Genomic DNA, 22,741 nt, shown 5'->3' on the forward strand with positions numbered 1-22,741 from the left:
ATGGCGGAATAATGTGCAATGATTGAGAAAAAAAAAAACAATAAAATATTTATTACTTCAAATTAGCTGTTATCAATTTCAATGAACTTGGTATGTATGGTAGAAGAAGAAAGTGGATTGGTAGAGGTAAATTAAAAAGATAATATATTTTTATTTTTTTAATATATTCAATTGTCCAACATTAACGGTGAGCAAGTGTATGTCTTCCATAGGTTTATGCTACATTTGTATAATGTATGAATATATATAATTTTTCTTAAATTGAATCTATAAATTAAATATAAACGGATTTACTATACATTCTATGTATGTGTTGGTATTTGTGTATTTATAGGCAATTAAAATTTCAAAATTTCTATTTTCTGTTTCAAAAATATACAAAATCGATCAAACTGATTCATCAATTGTTTTTTTAATAGTTTTAGAAGTTGTTCCCCGGCTCTTAGTGTATCACTCCATAAATTTACAAGGTTCCAGTACTGAAAACACACATTTCATTCTTCAAAATTCATACCGATATCCTGGCTAATACAAACTTTTGTGTATAATTTTTAAGAATAGAAAAAAAACTATGTTACTCGAAATTGAGCAAATCCCACTCGATCCCAGACTCCCACTCCCAATGTTAAAATGTGCGTGAGGTACCAGACCGAAGTATTCCATTTGCATACTTCATCAAATACAGATAAAAATGTTGGTGTGGGCAAAATTACAAGAAAATCGAATATTTATGTAAAATTTTATGCGAAATCATAAATTCCATATTCATCTCAGGTTTCTGGTTGAGAGATATATTTAGATATAGCAATTTCTACAGAATCGCTGACTTATTTCGCAAGATATGGCTGGTAAAAGTTTTGAAAATTGTGACGCTTTGTGGTGGAGGTACCAGAAGGGGTTGGCAGATATTTATAATCTTCACAACAGATCTTGCGTATTCAAAAATGTTTGGATGTGTGCATTTTGAAGAAAGTTGGATGTTTATTTCGCTTTCTTTGAGCGTTTTGTTTTTTTAAAATCTTGAAGCCTATGTGAGGGAGGTACCAGAAGAAATGGTCCGATTTATAACAAATCTAACACAAAAAATAGTGGGATGTGTGAAAGATCTCAGGTTAATGAAAATATTGAACTGTACCATTTCGCGTTTTATGATCTTCATGGCCCTGCGTGGGGAGGTTCCAGAAAGAGTGGACCAATATATCCCATCTTCACAACAGATCTTGTGTTAGTAGCAATAATGGGATGAGTGAAATATAAAGTGAACCGGATACTTATTTCAGATTTTATAATCGCTGTGGCTATTCAAAACTTTGACCCTCTGTGGGTGAGGTACCAGAGGGAATAGTGCGACCATCTTTATGGCAGATCTTGTGTTGATAGAAATATTAAGATGTGCCAAGTCTGAATGGGATCGGATGTAATTTTGGAGTTTTATTAGCTTCTTGGATATTCAAAGTTGTGACCCTTTGTTGGGGGTGGTACCAGAAAGAGTGAACCAATATATTCCATCTTTAAACCAGACCTTGGGTTAATAAAAATATTGTGATGTATGTAATTTGAAAAAAATCGGACTCTTACAACACATTTTATATAAATTATAATTATTCGAAATTTTGACCCTCTGTGTGGGACGTACATATTGCAGTGGACCATTTTCGCACCTGACCAAGAACTGATACAAATATTAAGATTTGCAAGGTTAGGGCAAAATCCGATTATCCTTGCTTTTTCTGTGCAGTAAAATATTTTTTCGAAAATTTCGTTTTGGCCGTACCAAATGATATATACCCTATGTAGCCATTTGGTTGAGGATATGAAAAGGATTTTGAAAAAATATTAAATAGTCCTTTTTTCTGAATTTTCCAAAAAAAAAGTTAGTTTGTAGACCTTTTATATTGCAGATTCTGAAACTCAACTAGAAAGTTGGAAAGTATATGCCGGTTTGCCGACAGATATAAGTAAGAGCTCCGAAATGTGAAGACGAGCTTCATTCTCTACTCGAATTCGAGCGGGAGTACTCCCGCGAACAAGAAAAAAAATGATCGAGAATGCTCTCTTTTTCTTTACCATTCGATTAAGACCGAGTATTCTCTCGAAGTCGATCTTCTACTCACACACTCTTAGAGTAAACTCTTACTCTTTTTCGAACATTTTGAATCCCAAGGAAGAATACTCTCGAGTGCTGTCCTATAAAACAAAAGTATAGAGGGTACAATTCCTCTAAAACAGGTACTCTACGAGCATTTTCGCTAGCGAATTCTTTTTACTCGCGAGTAAAATTGAACTAATATAAGCTGTGATATAAACCTTCAGCCTATGACATTCCAGGCGAATATGTCAATACAAAACGAAATACGTGATCCATGACATTTTTAGGGGGCGTAGCGAAAGAAATTGGAATATGTTTTCCGTTTTGAGCCTTATGAAAATTTGATTGAAATATTGAATATTAGATCAGTTCAGAAATTCCATTTTGTGATTTAGGATATTTCAAAGTGTTGTCCGTTTATAGCAGAGGGGATACACTTAACTGAAACATTTTAATTTGCGAAGTTTGGAAAAAAATCCGTAACGTTTTCACATTTTATGACAATTAAAAATTGTGTCCCGTTGTAGGTACAACCAGAAAAAGTGGACCGATATTTTAAATTTTTCCACCTGAACTAAATTTTATACAAATATGACGCTGTGCAAACTTTGTTCGTAGTCTTGGACTCCATTCGCCTTATATGAAATTCTGAATTTCATACCGTTCCTATCCTGGAGAAATTATCCTTTTCCTGGAGAAATTCAAGAGCAATCGGTGTATTTCTGCATTTCATGACAGTTTTGATAAGTAAATTGTTTACCCCTTCAAGAGGGAGACAGATTAAGCAGATTTTGTCTATTTTCTCATACAAATATTACGATGTTCTTAGGTCCAGCCTTTTCCGATGCTCCCTTCACTTTTTAAAAGATATTTGATTTTTGAAAATCTTGAACATTTATTACAGAGTTAAGAGAAGGAAACGGTCGATATTATTTGACTTCGAATTCGATCTAAGTTTGATTATAATATTGCGATGTACTAAGTTCGGACCAAAGCGGATACAGCAGAGACACAGAAAGACAACTTCAAATGTCCTGACACGGATTTCAATCTGTTATTTCGATTAGGTATTTTTGGGAGATAAGGCACATGGGGAAAACAAAATTCGATGCAACCTTAACAATTGTGATAATTATAGGAACCTTGAGTAATGTCCCAGTTATTACTCTTTGTCCGAAAAGTATGTCTTATTCGATATGATGTGACTTGAGGAGGTTAATTCATAAAAGAAAAACTTCTAAATGATAAGGATTTTTTTTCTTCTGATTTCATACGAATACATTTTATAATAAGAAAAAAAAACTAATAAACAAGAAGCCACAAAATAAGTTTATCTAAAACGCCATTTAAAAATATAAACTTGTAAGAAAAAGGTTTGAAAATATTTTAAAAGTTTAAATATATTTATTTATGTATAGGGAACATGCTTTACAAAAAAAAAAAAACTACATTCGAATTTGGTTCTCGTTTTTGGTTTCCTAATTTTTTTTTTTTTTTTCAAACACAATATCAATGTTCGCCAATAATTTCAATTAATTGTGTTCAATTTAAAATATGTACTCTATATATAACAAAATGTTACCTTGCCAAACTGAAAATACACACAACGTTTTGTAACAGCAACTAAAGACTTCTGTCATAGAAAACTAACCTTTGATTTGTTATGATATTGTTATTGATTGGCTTCAATTGTTTTTTTTTTCTTTTTTTGTGGGATATTTATATAAATTATTGGTCGAATTGAAATAAGTAGGTTTTCAAAAAACACATAAACTCAACGTGTTGGCAGTCAAAATTAAGCAACAGAAAACTAAATACCAAATAACGTGCAAATACCTGAAGGTAAACCACCTGTCTTCGTAGATCCGAGAGTTCCTGCACCGGGTCATCTGTGGTCGATGATGTTAGGCTGGCCAAATCGATGTCGTCCAACAATTTGCTGTCCAAGCCACAGGATGTGAATAGTTGTCCATTATCATTCTCGAATGGATTGAGAGTTTCGGTCTGTAAGTGTGACATCAACAATAAATTACAGATGTTATTATGATATTGATATTAAAAATTATATAAATAAATTAACCAAAATAAATTAAATAAACTTTAAGCATTTATTCCATGTTAAATCTTGTAAAAAAGAGCTAAAAAAGTATTTTGTTTATTTCGAAAGAGTTGTATACAAATAAAATTAAATTAAGTGATTTTTAACAGTTTAACAATTCATAGGGACGGTTTCGTACACCGCTTGATTACTGTTGATAATAATTGTTAGCCAGGAATTCTTAGATATTGGCCCATGCAACGTCACTATCCTTTTTTTTTTTTTTGCATTTCGAGTACCTATAAAGATATCTGGCCTTCTCGCAAACATTGCATAATGTGGTTAAAGTTTTGCTCTAGTAATACTCTCACTATGTTTTGAGTTCTCAATCTCCCATTTAAAAACTTAGAGGTATTTTGAAGGTTCTTCTCACTTGTTTCTTAAGGGAATTTCCGCAATCTGTCACACGGAGTTAATAATGGTATTTATACCCACCCTTGTAAAATTTTTCAAGAAAGGTCCATGACTTGTGATTGGACATATATCTTGCTCTCTGAAAATCTGTAAGAAAATATTATCCAATACATAAACTTTGAGAATATGCCATAGAAAAATTTAACCAATTCTATAAATCTTAGAAAAACTTTCAGATGTGCGGAAACTTGTTATACCCTACAGCACGTCTTTGTGCATTTGTTTGTAACAGGGAGAAGGAAGCGAGATAGACCCATAGTTATTTTTGAGGATATTTATAGAACCACTTTCTGAGTCTATTTATTCATGTCAGACCGTCTGTCCGTCCATGTATTCTTGTGAACAACATGCATGTCGAATTTATTATCCGATTGAGATAAATTTCTGCAAACAAGGGCGAACCCTATACAATAGCCGATACCGGGTTCAGATAAGGATATAGCTCCCATATATATCTTTATCCAATATCAGGTTTATTGTGCACCAGATGGCTAATATCAGCCCAAATGGACCGAATCTTGGCAATTACGACTGAAATCATCATATAAATCAGTATTTCACATTTAGTGTAAATCGGTTCAGATATAGCTATAGCTCCCATATATATGTTTCATCCGATTCGGTGTTTAAGTCCCTCACATCTGTAATATGCATTCGACAACAATGATATTTGGTACCAGATATCTTATAAAGCTCGGAAATAGCTTTGCCAAATTTCATCGAGAACGGCCAAGATATATATCCTTAAGCAGATTTCAGGTTTATTGTGGGAATAATGGCTAATATCAGCCCAAATGGAGTGAATTTCGGGACATACCTTTCCATTTTTACAACTCGGCTCCGATATATATTTTTTTTTAATATAATCCTTCTCGGAGTGATATCAAGCACTCTATAGCAAACTATAACTGCTCTTAAGCCAAATGTTAATGGTATGATCTACTTGAAATAAATTCTTTTGCTACGGGAGCTCTACTAAATATGCACAGTGGTGTAGGGTATCATATAGTCGGCCCACCCGACTTTTGACTTTTCCTGACAGTTTTACATTCTGCTAGTTCTGTTCAAATGGTAGCTGCTTTGTTCTTAGCTGCTTTGTTCTTAGCTGCTTTGTTCTTAATAATAATATTAGAATATCGAAGTAAGTGCTTCTAGATTGAAATCAGTCGGATCTGCCGAAATGCATCGTATGTGGATTAATATAATACATATGGCGCCCAATACATATGGTTCAGAATAATACATGGACCGACAGAAGGAAAGACATCCATAAATCGATTCAGAAAGTGATTCTATGAGGATCCTCAAAAGTAACTTTGGGTCTATCTCGTTTTGGGCTATAAAAATAAATCCTGGAGGTTTGCAATGAATCAATGACAATCAATGTTGAGAGAGCTGTGAATGATATCAAAAATGTTCTACTTTTAAGCTATGGGAAATCTTGGCCAATTATCTACACTAAGATAATATCCCAGCCGGTTTGGTGGAATAAAAACCTTGCTATTCTTCGTAAAATAACAAGGAGGTACTTAGCATTGATTGGAATGCATATAAGGCTGACTGCAAGAAGTAAAAAAAATAGTTATAGAAGGCTTAACGTAAATCTTGGGTCAGCTTTATTGATTCTCCTCTGGATAGTCTGAAAATACACACAGAATCCCTAAATGAATAAAATAAAATAAATGACAATTATAGCGTCTTTAGGCCATTCTTGACTGCAAGAAAGCACTACGAACAAGTAAAAAAGCAGCTAAGTTCGGCCGGGCCGAACTTTTAATACCCTCCACCATTTCGAAGGAAATTGAAAAATTAAAAAAAATCCGAAAACTACCACTTAAATGAAAGTCCCATATAAAGACGTGGTCCCTAATACGAAATTTTTTGTCAAAGGCTGTAGTGCCCATTACGAACTTCAAATACGAAATTTGTTACAATTACGGTGAATAATGTAGCAAAAATCATGAAAATACACTATTAAGATCTTCCGGTGAATAATATTGCTGAAATCATCAAAATACCGAATATTGGGAGGTACCGTTATATGGAGGCTATACCAAGACTTGGACCTGCATACAAAAATTTTTGTCATAAGCTGTAGTACACATTACGAACTTCAAATAGGAAACTTTAAATAATTCCGGTAAATAACGTCGCTAAAATCTTGAAAATACCGAATATCGGGAGGTACCGTTATATGGGGGCTATACGAAAACGTGGACCGACATGGCCCTTTTACGAACTTAACCTGTCTACTTGTAAACTATGCATGTATACAAAATTTCAATTCGTTCGAAAGATAGCGTGATTACAACAGACAGACTCACATCGCTAGATCGTCTTAGAATTTTACGCTGATCCAGAATATATATACTTTGTAGGGTCTATTATGAATATTTCGAGGAGTTACAAATAGAATGACAAAGTTAATATACCCTCCAGTGAAGGTTATAAAAAAGGCTCTCTTCCTAAAAGCTGTTAGAAAATGGCACTTAGAAACCGGTTGCAAAGTATCTAGGACCATCTGTCCGGCAATATCCCGAAAAAGAATGTTCTCCCTTCTATCAATTAATATGTCCTATGTAAGAATCGGACATACTGATCGGCCCAATATGGGGTAGTTATTTTTAACATGATTATGACAAAATAATTTTTTGGGGGGAAATACCCCCTTACACGGCACCGATATAGAGTCTCTACATGAATTCTTTTTTTTTGATTAGACTTCGTATAAAACACATTTGTTTGTATCTCAAATATTTATATTTTTTAATGTTTGGGCTCCACTCTCAGTCTCTTTTGATGTCCCTAAATGATCATGCTTCATAATAGCGTCTACTAGATTTGACTCTTTAGCTTTCGAACCCTTATTTACTTTATATCCAAAATATAAACTTCCATAACCCCTGTCAAAATCATATATTTAAAATATTTTTTAATATTTTATTATATTTTTTTAAAATATTTTTTTTCAAGATTTAACATCAAATGAATGCATATGGTCTATAAATGATCAATTTTATAAACCTACCCTCGTCAAACAATTTTCATTCTTGAAACAACGAACAAAAAAGAACATAAGATCCAGAAAACGATTAAATACACAGAAAGTGTGCATGACAAGAAGTTGCAAAGTTTGTGCGTTTTTGTGCAGGTATTTTTTGCGTTATTTAATGTTGAGGCGATCATAATGTGCGATACCAAGTAAACCATATGAGTGTACATAAAAAAATGATATAGAAAAGAAGCAATTATTCAAAAAACAAGGAAAAAAACAAACAAAAAATTAAAAAAAAAACTTAAACAACCAGTCATTCCCACGGGAATTCCATGGGTCTTGCAGAACACACATCACTACTATGTACATACCTCCTGCAGTATTTTGCGCAAACGTAACAATTGCTTCTTGAACTGCAGCACATCTTGGATCATAGCATTCCTAAACGATTTATCATACAACATGAGATCGTCCGACGAACTGTGCGTATCGCGTTGATGCTGATGGTAGGCGGCCGATGAAGATGACGATGCTGGATGATGATGTTGATGCTGTTTCTGCTTCTGATGTCTACGCTGCAGCGATGAGCTGGCCGTATTGTTACCACTGCTGTTGTTGCCCTGATTATTGTAGTTGTTGGCCACCGATGATACTGTGGAATTACGTGACGATGTGGCCGTGTTATGGTGACGTCGCGAACTTAATGGAGATCTTGTGCTGTCGGAATCGTTATCGTTGTTCAAGGTACAGTGTTGCTGCATGCGAGAACGATTCAATAAACGGGTTGCACGTGCAGGCAAGTGAGCACTGGAAAACGAGAAAAAAGAGAGGAAAATTATAAGAATTTTTTTTTTATTACTGTGGGAAGACGATGCAGGTTATAACAGTAGATATTGGTTGAAAATGGCATATTTTATATCTGAATAAGGAGGCGTTTTTTTTAAAGAGGGTCTTTATACCCACCACCCCCATTCCATTTGTTATCCATGGACATGATCGGGTCCTAAGGTAATCACTCGAAATTTCGAGGGGATCGAACTATATGGTTTAAGTTTTGGTCATATGCATATTATGTCTGAAATTCTTATCCAATTAAAAATGTGGTGTATAGGTTCACGCTCCTGTACATCCACCCTATACACGGTACATCCCAATATTCGGAATTTGTATGATTGCAGCCACATTTTTAAGCAATTTATTTAAATGTTGGTATTTGAAGTTAGACGTGGATAACAGAATCTCGGACAGAAAGATGTCTATAAAGGTTTAAGTTTTCCTGTGAAGGTGCCTCCCAAAATTTGGCATTTTGACGCTTTTTTTATTATAATCAAAAGAAGAACCAGAAAGACGTTAATCTGTGTAACTAATTTTACCGGGTATATTTATAGAAATATTTTTTCTAAGATGTATTCGGTCGTACATTCGGACGAAGATAGATATGAGAGCTGTATCTTAATTTGGACCGATTCTCACAAATTTCAATAAGCTTCGTTCTTCGCCAAACCATTTCAATATAAAATCGAGTTTCATTTTAAACTTCAAATACCAGAATTTTTGGCTTAAATCGTCACAATATCAAATATCGCATGGAAGCCATGAGAAGATGTTGGCATGTATAAGCAGCTTTCTGCCATGGGATGTAATACCCACTACGAATTCAAAATACCAAATTTGAAACAATACCGCCGAAAAATCTGACATATAGAAACAATAATACCGACGATCACAGTTACATATACCAAAAGATGTATTGAATTCAAAATTTATTTTACCGACTTGAGGTAAACCTAATACCAAGTTTTAGCCGTTTGAGTTCGAAAACATTTTTAATATATCTTAAATCGGGTTGAACCGTTGAAGGAGAGCAATTCCCAAATGAAGGACCGATTTTATCTTTTTTTTTTGCAGAATAGAAGAACTCAAGGCAAACCCCAAATTCCAAACATTAGCCAATTCTGTTGCCAAATCTATATCGATCCCATTAAACAGTTAGACTGATGACCGCAGATGGACATGTGTAAATTATTTGTAAGGGTTATTTCGATGAGTTACGAACGAAACTGTAGCCCTATATATTCTTCTTGAGTTTCAATTAATCTATGTCTGTAAAAGAGGAAAATGTTTGTATGTTTGTAATTTATGGACTCGATAACCTCTGAACAGATTTTCCTGAAAATTTCAAGTATAGTACAACATCGGCTGAAATTAACATAGGCTATATAAATTTTTGAAATTCCACTTGGATCTGGAGATATAGGGTCAGAATCGGAGGTACCTCCCAAAAATTGAGATTTTATATGCACATATCTCTTGATCGGTAACGGAATTTGGAACAAGAATAAATTTGCCAAATTATATAGAAATCAGTTCAGATTTGAAAGCGGCCGAAAGTATGTATGGGAGATATTTTCGGCCGCTTTCAAGTATTTGATGCATTAAAGACGCCGCGTACGCAATTTGGAATTTGTAATGGAACTTGTCTAAAAAGTGTGTTTATCAAAGTATATTGAAATCGGCACAGATTTGGATATGGCTCCCATATATATTTTCGTTTATTTGATGCACCAAACACCATGTTCGATTCCATTGAAATTTGGAATGTGTGACGGGATTTGATTAGAAAATGAATTTGTCAAGTTATATTGAAATCGGGTTAGATTTGAATACAGATCCCATATATATTTTCGTTCGATTTCACATATTTGAGTCACAAAACACGATCCGGTTCCAATGAAATTCGGCATGAGTGACTAAATTTGAACAAAAATAATTTTGTCAAATTATATTCAGATTTGGATATAGCTCTCATATACATTTTCGGCCGATTTTATATATTTGTTGCACCCAACGCGATATGTATGTCCGATTCCAATAAAACTCGGACAGAGAAATTAAATTTGGTACCAAAAAAATTTGCAAAGTATATTGAAATAGGTTGAGGTTTGGATATAGCTCCCATATATATATATTTCGGTCGATATGTATGTCCGATTCCAATGAAATTTAGAATGTGTGGCGAAATCTGGTTACAATAATAATTTTGGCAAATTAATTAGAAATCGGTTAAGATTTTGATATAGATCCCATATATTTATATTCTCGGCCACATATTTGATGCACCAAACACGGTATGTACCTCCAATTTCAATGAAATATGGAAGGTGTGACGGAATTTAGTGTAAAAGTAAATTTTGTCAAATTATATTGAAATCGGTTCAGATTAGGATATGATTTCATTAAGAAGCATTGACCGACAACTCCTTTGCAATGGTATTAGGATTACGGGGAAGTATGTTGCTACCTGGTATTCTCTAATACCAACAAATCATGAAAATACCGAATATCGGGAGGTACCGTTATATAGAGGCTATACGAAGACGTGGACCTGCATACGAAATTTTTTTCCATAGGTTGTAGTAACCATTAGGATCTCCCAATACGAAATTTGTTACAATTCCGGCGAATAATGTCACGCAAATCATAAAAATACGGAATATCGGGAGGTACCGTTATATGGGGGCTACACGAAAACGTGGACCGACAGAGCCCATTTACGAACTTAACCTGCATACTGGTAAACTATGCATGTATGCAAAATTTTAGCCTTCTATCTCAATTCGTTCGAAAGACGGACCGACAGACCGACCGACATCGCTATTTACATCACTGATCCAGAATATATATACTTTGTAGGGTCTATTATAAATATTGCGAGGATTTACAAACGGAATGACAAAGTTAATTTACCCTCCATAGAATGGTGGAGGGTAACAAATTGATAGCTAAATTTAATAGTTTGTATCTGTACAAACATTGCTAATAACCAATATCCACTGTTGTCATTCTAAAATAACCACATTTCCTTTGGGTCTGTATGTATGTGTATGTATAAAACAGGATGCAGATAATAGACCTAAGGTATGATGAACCTTCGTGCGGTGCACTGGTGGACAGAATACGTGAATCATCGACAACATGTTTGGCAGCAGTCAGTATGAAATTGCTTCGTCTCAAATATCTTCGCGTGCTAGCAACAGTTGTTGGTACATTCGATGTTGTTGTAGTTGCATTGTGTGCAGCAGAGCTAGATGCAGTCGTACTGCGTACATTTCTTGCCGATGACGATGACGACGAGGCTAACGTCACCACATTGGCAGAGGTTGTTGCATTGCTTTTGTACAATTTATTTGGGGAATTTTTTGGACTACTTAAGGTTTGAAAATAAATATTGTCATGTGACGATTGTTGTTGGTGTTGTCTTGCAAGATAAGGCGAATGTTTACGTTGGTGTTGTTGCAGTTGGTCTCCTGCCGGATGATGTTGCCTCGTTTTTATAGCAATTGACGATGACGTCCTTGAACGTGTTGGTCCATATGATTTGGCCAAATAAACATTTTGTGAGGTTTTCAAATCGGTGCGTACTCGTCTAGCAGTATTCAGTGAGACATCACACACTTTTTCTTGCGAACTATTTTCCACAATATTTGTTGTAGTAATTGTTGTACATGACATATTGAAGTGTTTTATTGTTGTTCGATTTTATTTTATGCGAGAAATATTCAGATTTTACTTGGTTTCTTTGTACTCTAACTAAAGCTGTTCATTTTTGACTAACGTCATGTTACCATCCTTTTTCGTTTTGTTGTCCATGTTTTCGTTGTCAGTGTGTCATGAAAGTATGACACAATCATGACATGCGCAAACTCATACTCCAAATCTATTTTTTTGTTTTGGTCTACGAGTATTTGTAAGTTATGGTGATAGTTTTGGTCTGGTTCTGTCATTCTCATGGTTACAGGGTTACCTAGTGTATGTTTAGAGTAATGATTTTCGTGATATTTTAAAACTCAAATTATGGAACCTGCAAGAATCTACTATCATTACCAATTTTTTTTTGTGGAAATGAATTTATTAAATTTGTCATTATTTTATAATGTCTTCAAATATTCGTAGGAGACCCCATAAATATTCGTATATATTCGTTATCAGCGTCTTCTTGTTCACCACAAAGTCATAGCTTATCTAAAGTCAGTATGTCTATTTGTTGAAATCTACCAACTTCCCATTTTACTGTTTTGAATTATTACATACTTAAGCGATATGATTTCGAGGCCAGCGGTAATCCTACTTTATTGCTTAAATCTTATAATAAAATATGAACATATTTAAGGTGTATCCTTGGCCATTAGTTTTTGTTCTTTCTCATAGGATACAGGATTTTTTCTTTGTACGTAAATAAAAAGGAGGATTTTAACAAGTTAGGAAATTTCGGTTTGTGTTCGGACAGATAAATGTGCAATGTGCGAAGTTTGAAGAAAACTGGGAAACAATTTCGCATTTAATGAACGATTATTAAAAACTTGGAACCTTTGTGGGAAAGCTACCAGAGGGAACTAACAACTCACATCTTTGTGCTAAATTTAATGTTGCCTATTTCGAATATGTTAAGTTTGAAAACAAAATATTAGGAGAGTTGTTATTACCCAAAGTTTGGGTGAAGTTACGAGAAGTAACAGCCAATATTTTTCATGTTCGCTCCTGACTTTAGTTTTATATAAATGGTACCATGGACCATGTTTGGACCATACCGGGTACTCGAGATATTAGCAAACGCTCCCTACTACGTTAGTTAAAATGGAAACTATTTGTGCATCTCTAAACACCCGTTATACATTTTTCTTTTAATACTTTAAGAGAACTTTAAATTTTTCAAAAAAAAATCTCTCGGAAAATATGCTTAAATGAAACCGTTACATGGGAGCTATACGAAGACGTAGACCTGCGTAAGTAATTATCTGTCATAGGCTGTAGTACCGATTCGGAACTACAAATACGAAACAATTCCGGTGAATATTGTCTCTAGTATCATCAAAATACCAAAAAAAATGGAGGTACCGTTGCCGTTATATGCTTTGCTGCATAAACTATTTTTATTTCATAGGATGTAGTACCCATTGAGACCTTTGAATACGAAATTTGAAAAAATTCCGGTAGATTATGTTGCTAAAATCATCCAAATAGGGAGGTATCTTTGTATGGGGGCTATACGAAGATATGGATCTGTAGTAATAACTTTCTGTCATAGAATGTAGTACCCATTACGAATTTCAAATACGAAATTAGAAACAATTCCTGTAAATAATGTAGATAAATTCATCAAAATGCCAAATATTGGGTCGTACCGTTTATGGGGGGTATACGAAAACGTGGACCTATATGGCCCGTTTACGATCTTAACCTACCTGCTGGAAAATACACATGTGTGCATATTTTTAGCCCTCTATTGCAACTGACAGGCGGACATCGATAAATCGACTTAGAATTTTACGCTGATCCAAAATATATACTTTGTATTGGCTAACATGACCACCACCACATCCACTGTTACCCTTATACCAAAATTCATCCATATAAACCCACATAATCAAACTTATATGCCCAGCTCTATTCTTGCATTCTATACCAATCTGAATACTGCTTAGTACTTTTCGTACACTAAATGCTACGTATCTCAACCAATCAATTTAAATGCTTCAAACTCACAGAAGTCCTAATACCAACTTTTGAGCTCCCTTCCCACACTATATACCCAATTTAGTACTTTTTGTCAAGTTATAGTAAAAACTTCCAAAATTAAGTACAATTTAGTACAGTTCTTACACATAGTACACAATCCTAACTTTAACTTTATTTTTTCCTAAAATTAAACCCCCATACTACCACCTATCAGCATGAGGAGTGATTTCATAGAACATTTCATGCTATAGCTGTTACCGATCGCTGAATAACATTGCCATAACATTTTTTGGTCATTGCTGTGCTATTCGTGAATGAATTTCGAAAATGCCTATTTCTCTCGTTCTTTCACACCATCAGAGACCCTCATGTCACAATTTAGAATTGCAGCTCAAAATCTTCGATTCAGTACTATTTGGTACCTTAAATCGAGTTTCGAAAAAAATCGTAACGACGTCAGAAAACTGTTTTCCAAAATTTTTCATTACTTAGTATTTTTTATACCCTACACCACAAGGTGGTCAGGGTATTATGTCTTTGTGCATTTGTTTGTAACAGGCAAAAGGAAACGAGATAGACCCATAGTTCCTTTTGATGATCTGCATAGAATCACTTTCTGAGTTGATTTATGCATGTCAGTCCGTCCGTCTGTCCATGTATTCTTGCGAACAAAATGCAGGTCGCATTTATTATCCGATTGAGATGAAATTTTGCAAACAACATTTGTTTGGCCCAAGGACGAACCGTATTGAAATAGGAGATAATCGGTAAAAATTTAGATATAGCTCCCATATATATCTTCGTCCGATTTGCCTTTTATTGTGCACCAAACGTGTAATATCAGCCCGAATAGTATGGAATTTTGCACATACAACCAATGTAGGCCTGAAAATAAGTATTCCAAATTTTATCGAAATCGGTTCAGATATAGCTATAGCTCCCATATATATTGTTCATCCGATTTGTTAACAACAATATTTGGGAAATATATCAAATGCAGCTCAGAAATACCTTTGCTAAATTTTATCGAGATCGGTTCAGATTTGGATATAGCTCCCATATATAACTTCGTCCGATTTACCATTTATTGTGCACCAAACGTCTAACGTCTACGACCGAATTTAGTCTAGAAGGTAGTATGCCAAATTTGGTGAAGATCGGTTCAGATATAGTTATAGCTCCCATATATATTGTTCGATTTATTGTATTTGTTACCCACAGCCGTAATATGCACTCCGTAACAACGATATTCAGGGAAATATATCAAATACAGCTCAGAAATATCTTTGCCAAATTTTATCGAGATCGGTTCGGATTTGGATATAGTTCCCATATATATTTTTATCCGATTTCAAATTAATTTCGCACCAAATGGGCAATACAAGTCCGAATTTAAAAGATACAAATGCTTCGGCATATTTAGTCCTTTGAATTTTAAATTATAATTATAATCATAGCGTGTATGATTGAATTCTCTCATAAAAACTTTTAATTATTAAGTGGAGCTCAACTAAATTAGCAAAGTGGTGTAGGGTATCATAAAATCGGCCCCGCGCGACTTTAGGACTTTCTTTACTGGTTTTTTAATACAAATATCCACACATACTCCCACACCATAAGTCGCCCCATATTATTTTAAAAACTTTAGCTCTTCTACTTCGCATTGAGTGCATATTGGTATGGGTTTTGAAAACAAGGTTCACTAAGAATTTGTGCTTTGACAACGTTAAATATTAATGTTAGAAGTTCTGGCTTTAATAGTATAATATTTAGTAATTATAGCTTCGTTTTCTCACGAATTTCCACGAACAACACTTAATATAACATCCCCTATCAATAGATGCCAGCTCTAAAGAAATAGGATTTAAGTTCAAAAACACAGTGCTTACTACATTTTATTATTTTATTATGTACTTCCAAAAACCCCGTCTCACAGCTCAACTTCCCATCAATATTTAAAAATTCTAGTCCCAGCCGTTTTTCTGGGCATTAACCAGGGAATCAGTCACTGGGCATTAACCAGGGAATCAGTCAATCACCTTTTTATTATTTTATTATGTACTTCCAAAAACCCCGTCTCACAGTTCAACTTCCCATCAATATTTAAAAATTCTAGTCCCAGCCGTTTTTCTGCGCATTAACCAGGGAATCAGTCACTCTTCTTATGCAATTATATATCGTCTGACTTAATTGATTATTGTTTTTGATACATTATTTGATACGGCCGAAACGTGCCTTATCGAAATAACGGTTTTAGACCTTAGGTCTCTTCAGACCAAATCCGTTTCATGAAATTTGAAGTCGATATAGGGGTGTCCGTCTGTCTGTCTAGCTGGTGCGCAAGATAACTCTCGAAGGGACTATTCGATTTGGTCCAAACTTGGTACATCACAATATTATTGTCAAACTTAGATCGAGTTCGAAGATGGACATCATTAGTCCACTCCTTCTGGGACCTCCTCCACAAATAGTCAGCATTTTCAAAGAAAATAATTTACACACATAGAAAGAGAAAGGATCGGCCAGTTTTGAGAAGACTTTTCAAATCGCAATATTTTAATCAGTGCTAGGTCAGGGGAGAAAATGGAAAATATCGACTCACTCCATCAAGGACATCCCCCACGTAGGGTCAAAATTTGGAATAATTACAACACTCATAAAATGTGAAATAAAAGGCCAATTTTCTTCAAATTTCATTCATACCTCCAGGTACCTCCCACACAACGGTTTAAAATTTTGATTGGGCAAAACGTCATAAAACGAACAGCCGATTCTATTCAAACCCCGCACATCTCAATATTTCTATCACAAGATCTGTTGTGAAAATCGTAGACATCTGGTACCTTCTCACTAAGGGTTAAATTTTTTAATAACCACAACGTCATAAAAGGGGAATTGAACATTCAATTCTCTTTAAATTTTACACATCTCAGTATTTCTACTAAAGCAAGGCCTAGTATAAAGATGGACGCACTCCTTCTGGAACCTCCCCCACAAAGGGTCAAAATTTGGAATAATTATAACTTTTATAAAATGTGAAATAAGAATCGGATTGTCTTCAAATTTCACACATACCAATATATTTTTTAACATAAGATCTGGTGTGTAGATCGGCCCATTGCTTCTGGTAATATCATATAAAATAAGGGAAGTAGTCGATATAGTCCCAATTTTTGTACGTTGTAATATTGATTTCATACTTAGGTCAGATCAATAGATCTGACAACAGTTTAAAAAATTCGTAACGCAAGTCAAAATATTTTTAAATGAAAGGACATTTGATGAGGGTATACTTTTAAAGTTGTTTTAATTGTAAATTCCATGCATGAAGTGAATACTTTTTAATGATATGAAGAGTTTAAAATCATGCAAATACCTGCAAAAGTATAAAAAGTGTACTGTAACTTTGGTTTTGTCGGTCTTTTTAAAGTAGTAAGAAATTTAGTAGGTTTGGACCAAAATTGCTACATCACATTTATTCCAAATTGTTATTTAAAAACCTCTTTTTAATAAATTATATTATTTCTAAGGTTTTTACCAATTTTCTGTATGTAATTAAATTGAAAGATGGATCGATTTACTAACATACCTTCGTTGCCAAAATTGTTTCAGTTTTAGTACCTATACCACTAACTAACTTGAGATATTTTAGAGTTTTAGTAATAAAATTCTTAGATCGAAATTTCTATAAATATATTTGTTACATTTTCAACAATGTTTGAATGTTGTGGTACGACATTTCAGGTTTTCATTATTTCTGATAAAGCATTTCGTTTCATTGCGCTATGTGTGCGATCAGTCCAATGACAAGTTCAAATTGCCGTAAAACATTTCTCAACATTTTCTTCTATTCCACCTTCCAACATCAAACTGCGTATGTGTTATTGTATGTATTGTGTTTGGTAGATATCTTTTCCAGTTTTTTTATGTTATAGTACTCGAATAATGAAAAACTACACACAACATAAAGAAGAATAAATAATACGCAAAAAGATACCATAAAAGTACATTGATCTTGATTATTACCAACTTCTGTGTTAAAGGCCGGTTTGCAAGAAAAGAGAACCGACATTGAAAATAAATCATCAGACGGATGGCAAGAATTGTGTGTGTGTACATAAGATTGGAATGAGTGGTTATACATATTAAAAATAATGTAAAACGTTAGAACATGTCGAGGCCAAACTTCTTATACAGAATTTCATATATTATATCCAACCTTTAATAACAATACCATGAAGCCGCCTACTGGCCTCAGAATAAAATGTTTACTAATTTATAAGAAGTGTATTGGCACTTCAGTGCCACCCTAATACACATTATAATCAATAATGCGTTTCGCAGCATCATAGTGTATGTCATAGGTATGACATTCAAGATATTATAACCACTAAGAGGGGAGTCCGTCCGTCGCTTTAAAGGGAATAATTCAATATCTTCCCATATTGGAAAGCAATAAAAGCTAATGAGAAATTTTCATGGTAATTAACTGAGTTTCCTGAGTCTTATATTACATTACATTGCAATAAAATTGTCTGACACTTGTGGTTTGCCGTGCTTAACTAAAGAAAAACATTGTCGGTCATTTGTCATACAACACCCATAAAACGATATGTGGGAATACATATTTAGTTCGTTATCTATTTTTATTTGTACATAATCCGGTTTTCGTGGTTGGCTTTAAAAAAAATACGGAAAATGTCCACATAAAATGAGGTAAGGTTTAATAAATGTTTTTCAATATTTACTCACACCTTTGACAACTCTATAGCGCAGACAAGTACCATCCTTGATCTTGTATTGACAAAAATATTGGAATGTGTGAAATTTAAAGACCGTTGGACCCTTAATTCACTATTTAACAAGTGTTTTGATTATTCAAAATTTTGAACCTTTGGCGGAGGTACTTGATGGAGTGAACAATTTTGAGCCAAATTATTTTCTATGGAAATGTAGACCTTTTGTGGGGGTGGTACCAGAAGGAGTGGCCAGATCTTAGTTTGACAAGCAGAAGGAGTGGGCGATCTAAGTTTGACAATAATATTACGATGTATAAAGTTTGGATCGTATCGGATATTCCCTTCGAGAGTTAAGAGAGCCCCAGCCAGCCAAACAGTCAAACGGATGGATGGACAACTTAGGATGGACTCCAAATGTACTGAAACGGATTTGGTCCAAACCGTTATTTTGATTAGGCGCGTTTTGGCCGTATCAAATGATACACAGACTGAGATGAAAAAACTGCAACCAACTTTAGACTGCTGTCATTTCTAAGCCACTCGTCCGACAGCTGTTAAAATTATTCCAGCGACAGCTCATTATATTGTTTACAAGCGTACAAAAGCATTTTGGTGAGAGTTTTTCAGAAAAAAAGTTATTCGTGATGGAATTCAAGCGTGATAGTGTGATTTCTTTATATTTGGCTGGAAAACCACAAGTGGCTATCGTTAGAGCACTACAATTAAATGTGAATAAATTGTTTGTGTCTCGTACCATCGCTCGTTACCCTGATACTGGTAGCGTAGCCCGATGTCAAGGAAGGGGACGAAAGAAAACAGCAACATCAGCAGAAATGGTTCGAAAAATGAAGAAACGACTTGATCGAAACTCTCGTCGCAGTGGCCGAAAAATGGCTCATGAGCTGAACATATTGCAATATTTCGTTCGGCAAATATTGAAAAATTAGCTCGGGGTAAACCCATTGAAATTCCAAAAAGTGCAAGAACTTACACCGCAGCAGAAAGAAAAATGGACTCAAAAGAGCTAAAGAGTTGCTTCGCTTGGCCGAAACTGCCGAATTTGGCTTTCTCCGATGAGAAAACATTCGTTGTCCAGCAGTTTGTAAACAAACAAAATGATCGTGTTTACTTGCCCAAGAGGTCATCTGAAAATGTGCACCTTCGCCATAACAGCCGATGGTGGCTCTCCGTTCGTATTAATCGACCATGGCATCAGAATAAATGCCGAATATTATCGCGAAAATATTTTGGAGGGTGTATTAAAGCCTTGGGCACGCAAACATTTTGGCCGCAGACTTCGGACATTCTAACAGGACTCAGCACCATCAAACTCAGCACGCGCCACCCAAGAATGATTACAAAATACGGTTCCTCGCTTCATTGTCAGCGCACAAAAAATCTCCGGATACCAAACCGTTGGACTATTGTGTCTGGAGTATTTTGGAAAGCAAGGTAGGCACTAGGCCATAATACCGCAGAGCAACATTCGGGCAGCGTGTGACGGTTTCATTGGCCGTTTGAAGGTCAAATGCGTGCCAAAGGTGACCAGTTCGAACAAATCTAAAGTAAAATTGTCCTAACATTTAATGCTATTATCGACATTTTTTGCTTTCATTCAATAAAATTGAGTTAGGTTTAGGAGTAGTATGGAGTTAGGGTTAGGTTCAGAATTGAAGCTTATTATTTTTTGGAGATATCTAGATGATAAAATGGACCAAAACCAAATTATAGACTAATTGACGTAGAATTTCGCATGAGGTTAGAGTTTTGAACTGGGTACAAGGCTAATATTTTGAATGGTCATCGGAAAATATTTAGAAGGTGGATTGAACCATAACTTGTATGTGAAAAATACCAAAATTTCCACTCAGCTGCGAACGTTTTTGTTGCTGAAAGTCAATTCATGGTCAAATCACAAATACATGAAACAGCCAAATACATGAAACAGCCACGAATATAGTCGGATATCTAGAAAATATATACAGGAATCTAGAACAAAGACGAGAAATTGTATAGGCAATTTTCTGCTACTGTGGATGTTATCTATTGCGAATATCGGAAGATGCCGCCATTTGGGGCGATACGAAAGCATGGGCCGACATATCCCATTTACGAAAGCTCAACATCAATTCGTTCGAAGTAATTAGACAAGATATATATCACTAGACCGGCTAAGAATTTTACGCTAATGTAGGGTCTCTGGTTATTGTTTCGCGGTGATAAAGAGGGAATGGCACAATTAATAGACCCTCCATAAAATGGTGGTATAAAAATTCTCTAACCATAATTCATGTAAGCCAAATAACAATTTACTTTAGTTTCACATTTACAATATTTCCAACAATTTTGTATATAACCTACATACACACCATATTTCTCACCAATTATGTAAATACGCCAAGATTTCTTGCAGCAAATACAGACAACTACCTAAATGAACAAAAAAACTGTCATGGAGAACTAGATGCAAGTGGTCGTGGTTTGATATTTACTTGTAATGGAATTGAAATGACAGCAACTGTTTTTACTGCAATTGCCGTTTGTCGGAGTAATGCAGCGTTCGAAAATAAACAGTATGGTACTGTACCGTAGTGTTCTGTACCGTTCCAAGGTGGAGTGGTACACTAAGATAATGTACCGTACCGGAGCACAACCATTAAAAAATATTTTAGTGATACTGTACCGGAGCACAACAAGAATCGTACTGTACCGCAGTCGGAGCACTAAAAAACGTAGTGTTCCGCAGTCGGAGCACTACGAAATCGTAGTGTTCCGCGGTCGGAGCACTACAAAATCGTAGTGTACCGCATGGCGGAACATTAAAAAATAATGTATCGGTAGTGTACCACATATGTGTTGTTTACGATTTGTGAGAAAAATTAGATGTTTTATGTTTTTGATAATGCAAAAATTACTAGCATAATTCAATATTATGAAAATAAAAGCTGGATTTATTTTATTGGTCATGTATGTTTAGATTGGTTGCAAGATTGAAGAAAGTAGAAAAATATGGGAATAGGTAGAAAGAATAAAAAAGGACCAAATCTGAAGTCATAATAATTTGTATTTAACCATTGAAATTTGAAATTTTCTGCGAAAAAGGGTATTTTAGTGGTTGCATTGTAATGGGTTATTATGCAAATCATTTACCTGCTATTTTGTGGTACCGAAAAATGAATGAGTGTTGGTGTAAAAAACTAAATATTTTACAGTATATGGCTGAGTGTTTAAAATCAGTTTTATGATTTCGATTTTTTTTAATGTGGTACATGTGCTACACTACGATTTTTTAATCGTAACAATTGCGGAACACTACGTTTTTTTAGTGCTCCGACTCCGGTACACTACGATTTTTTAGTGTTCCGACTGCGGTACACTACGATTTTTTAGCGCTCCGACTGCGGTACACTACGATCATCGTTGTGTTCCGGTAAAGTATCACTAAAATATTTTTTAGTGGTAGTGTACCGGAACACTACCGCTAAAAATTTTTTTAGTGATACTGTACCGGTACAGTACATTATGTTAGTGTACTGTTTATTTTCGAACGCTGGAGTAATGTGACTCGAATAATGTTGGCCATAGATACAAATTGCATTATAATATGCAGCCATATTTTTTGCTCTCTTTTTTATTTATTTATTTATTTTTTTTTTTTTCAACTAAAACTGTTGGGGTCATATATAGCTAGCTTGCATTATTTCCAATGCGATTTCGGATGTGAAATAGTTAAACCGTTTCTCAATGGCATTTTTTTGAGACCTTCACTCGACATCGTTTGAACCATCATTGTTGGTTAAGATAAATGATATGATTGAAATGCTAAGAAGGTATTAAAATTGAGAAAAGAGAAGTGCAACTGAGAGATATCAAGAGAAATCGTTGTTTCG

The 22,741-nt window shown here is 34.7% G+C and overlaps 1 protein-coding gene across 5 annotated transcripts in view; it reads right to left on the reverse strand.

Annotated features, from left to right (window-relative positions):
• LOC101900861 (probable serine/threonine-protein kinase DDB_G0282963) overlaps positions 1–22,741 on the reverse strand; it is a 100,719-nt gene that overhangs the window by 8,159 nt on the left and 69,819 nt on the right. For 4 of the 5 annotated variants that reach the window (XM_005186952.4, XM_005186951.4, XM_005186956.4 and 1 more), the window contains exons 10-12: positions 7,968–8,403; positions 7,630–7,650; positions 3,926–4,093 (exon numbers count right to left, since the gene is read on the reverse strand). In XM_005186952.4, coding sequence (XP_005187009.1) covers positions 3,926–4,093; positions 7,630–7,650; positions 7,968–8,403 — 625 coding nt within the window. The remainder of the gene's footprint in view (positions 1–3,925; positions 4,094–7,629; positions 7,651–7,967; positions 8,404–22,741) is intronic. The other variant, XM_005186954.4, reaches the window with a different exon arrangement.

The sequence above is a fragment of the Musca domestica genome, unplaced genomic scaffold (assembly GCF_030504385.1).
Source record: "Musca domestica strain aabys unplaced genomic scaffold, Musca_domestica.polishedcontigs.V.1.1 66, whole genome shotgun sequence".
NCBI classification, from domain to species: domain Eukaryota; kingdom Metazoa; phylum Arthropoda; class Insecta; order Diptera; family Muscidae; genus Musca; species Musca domestica.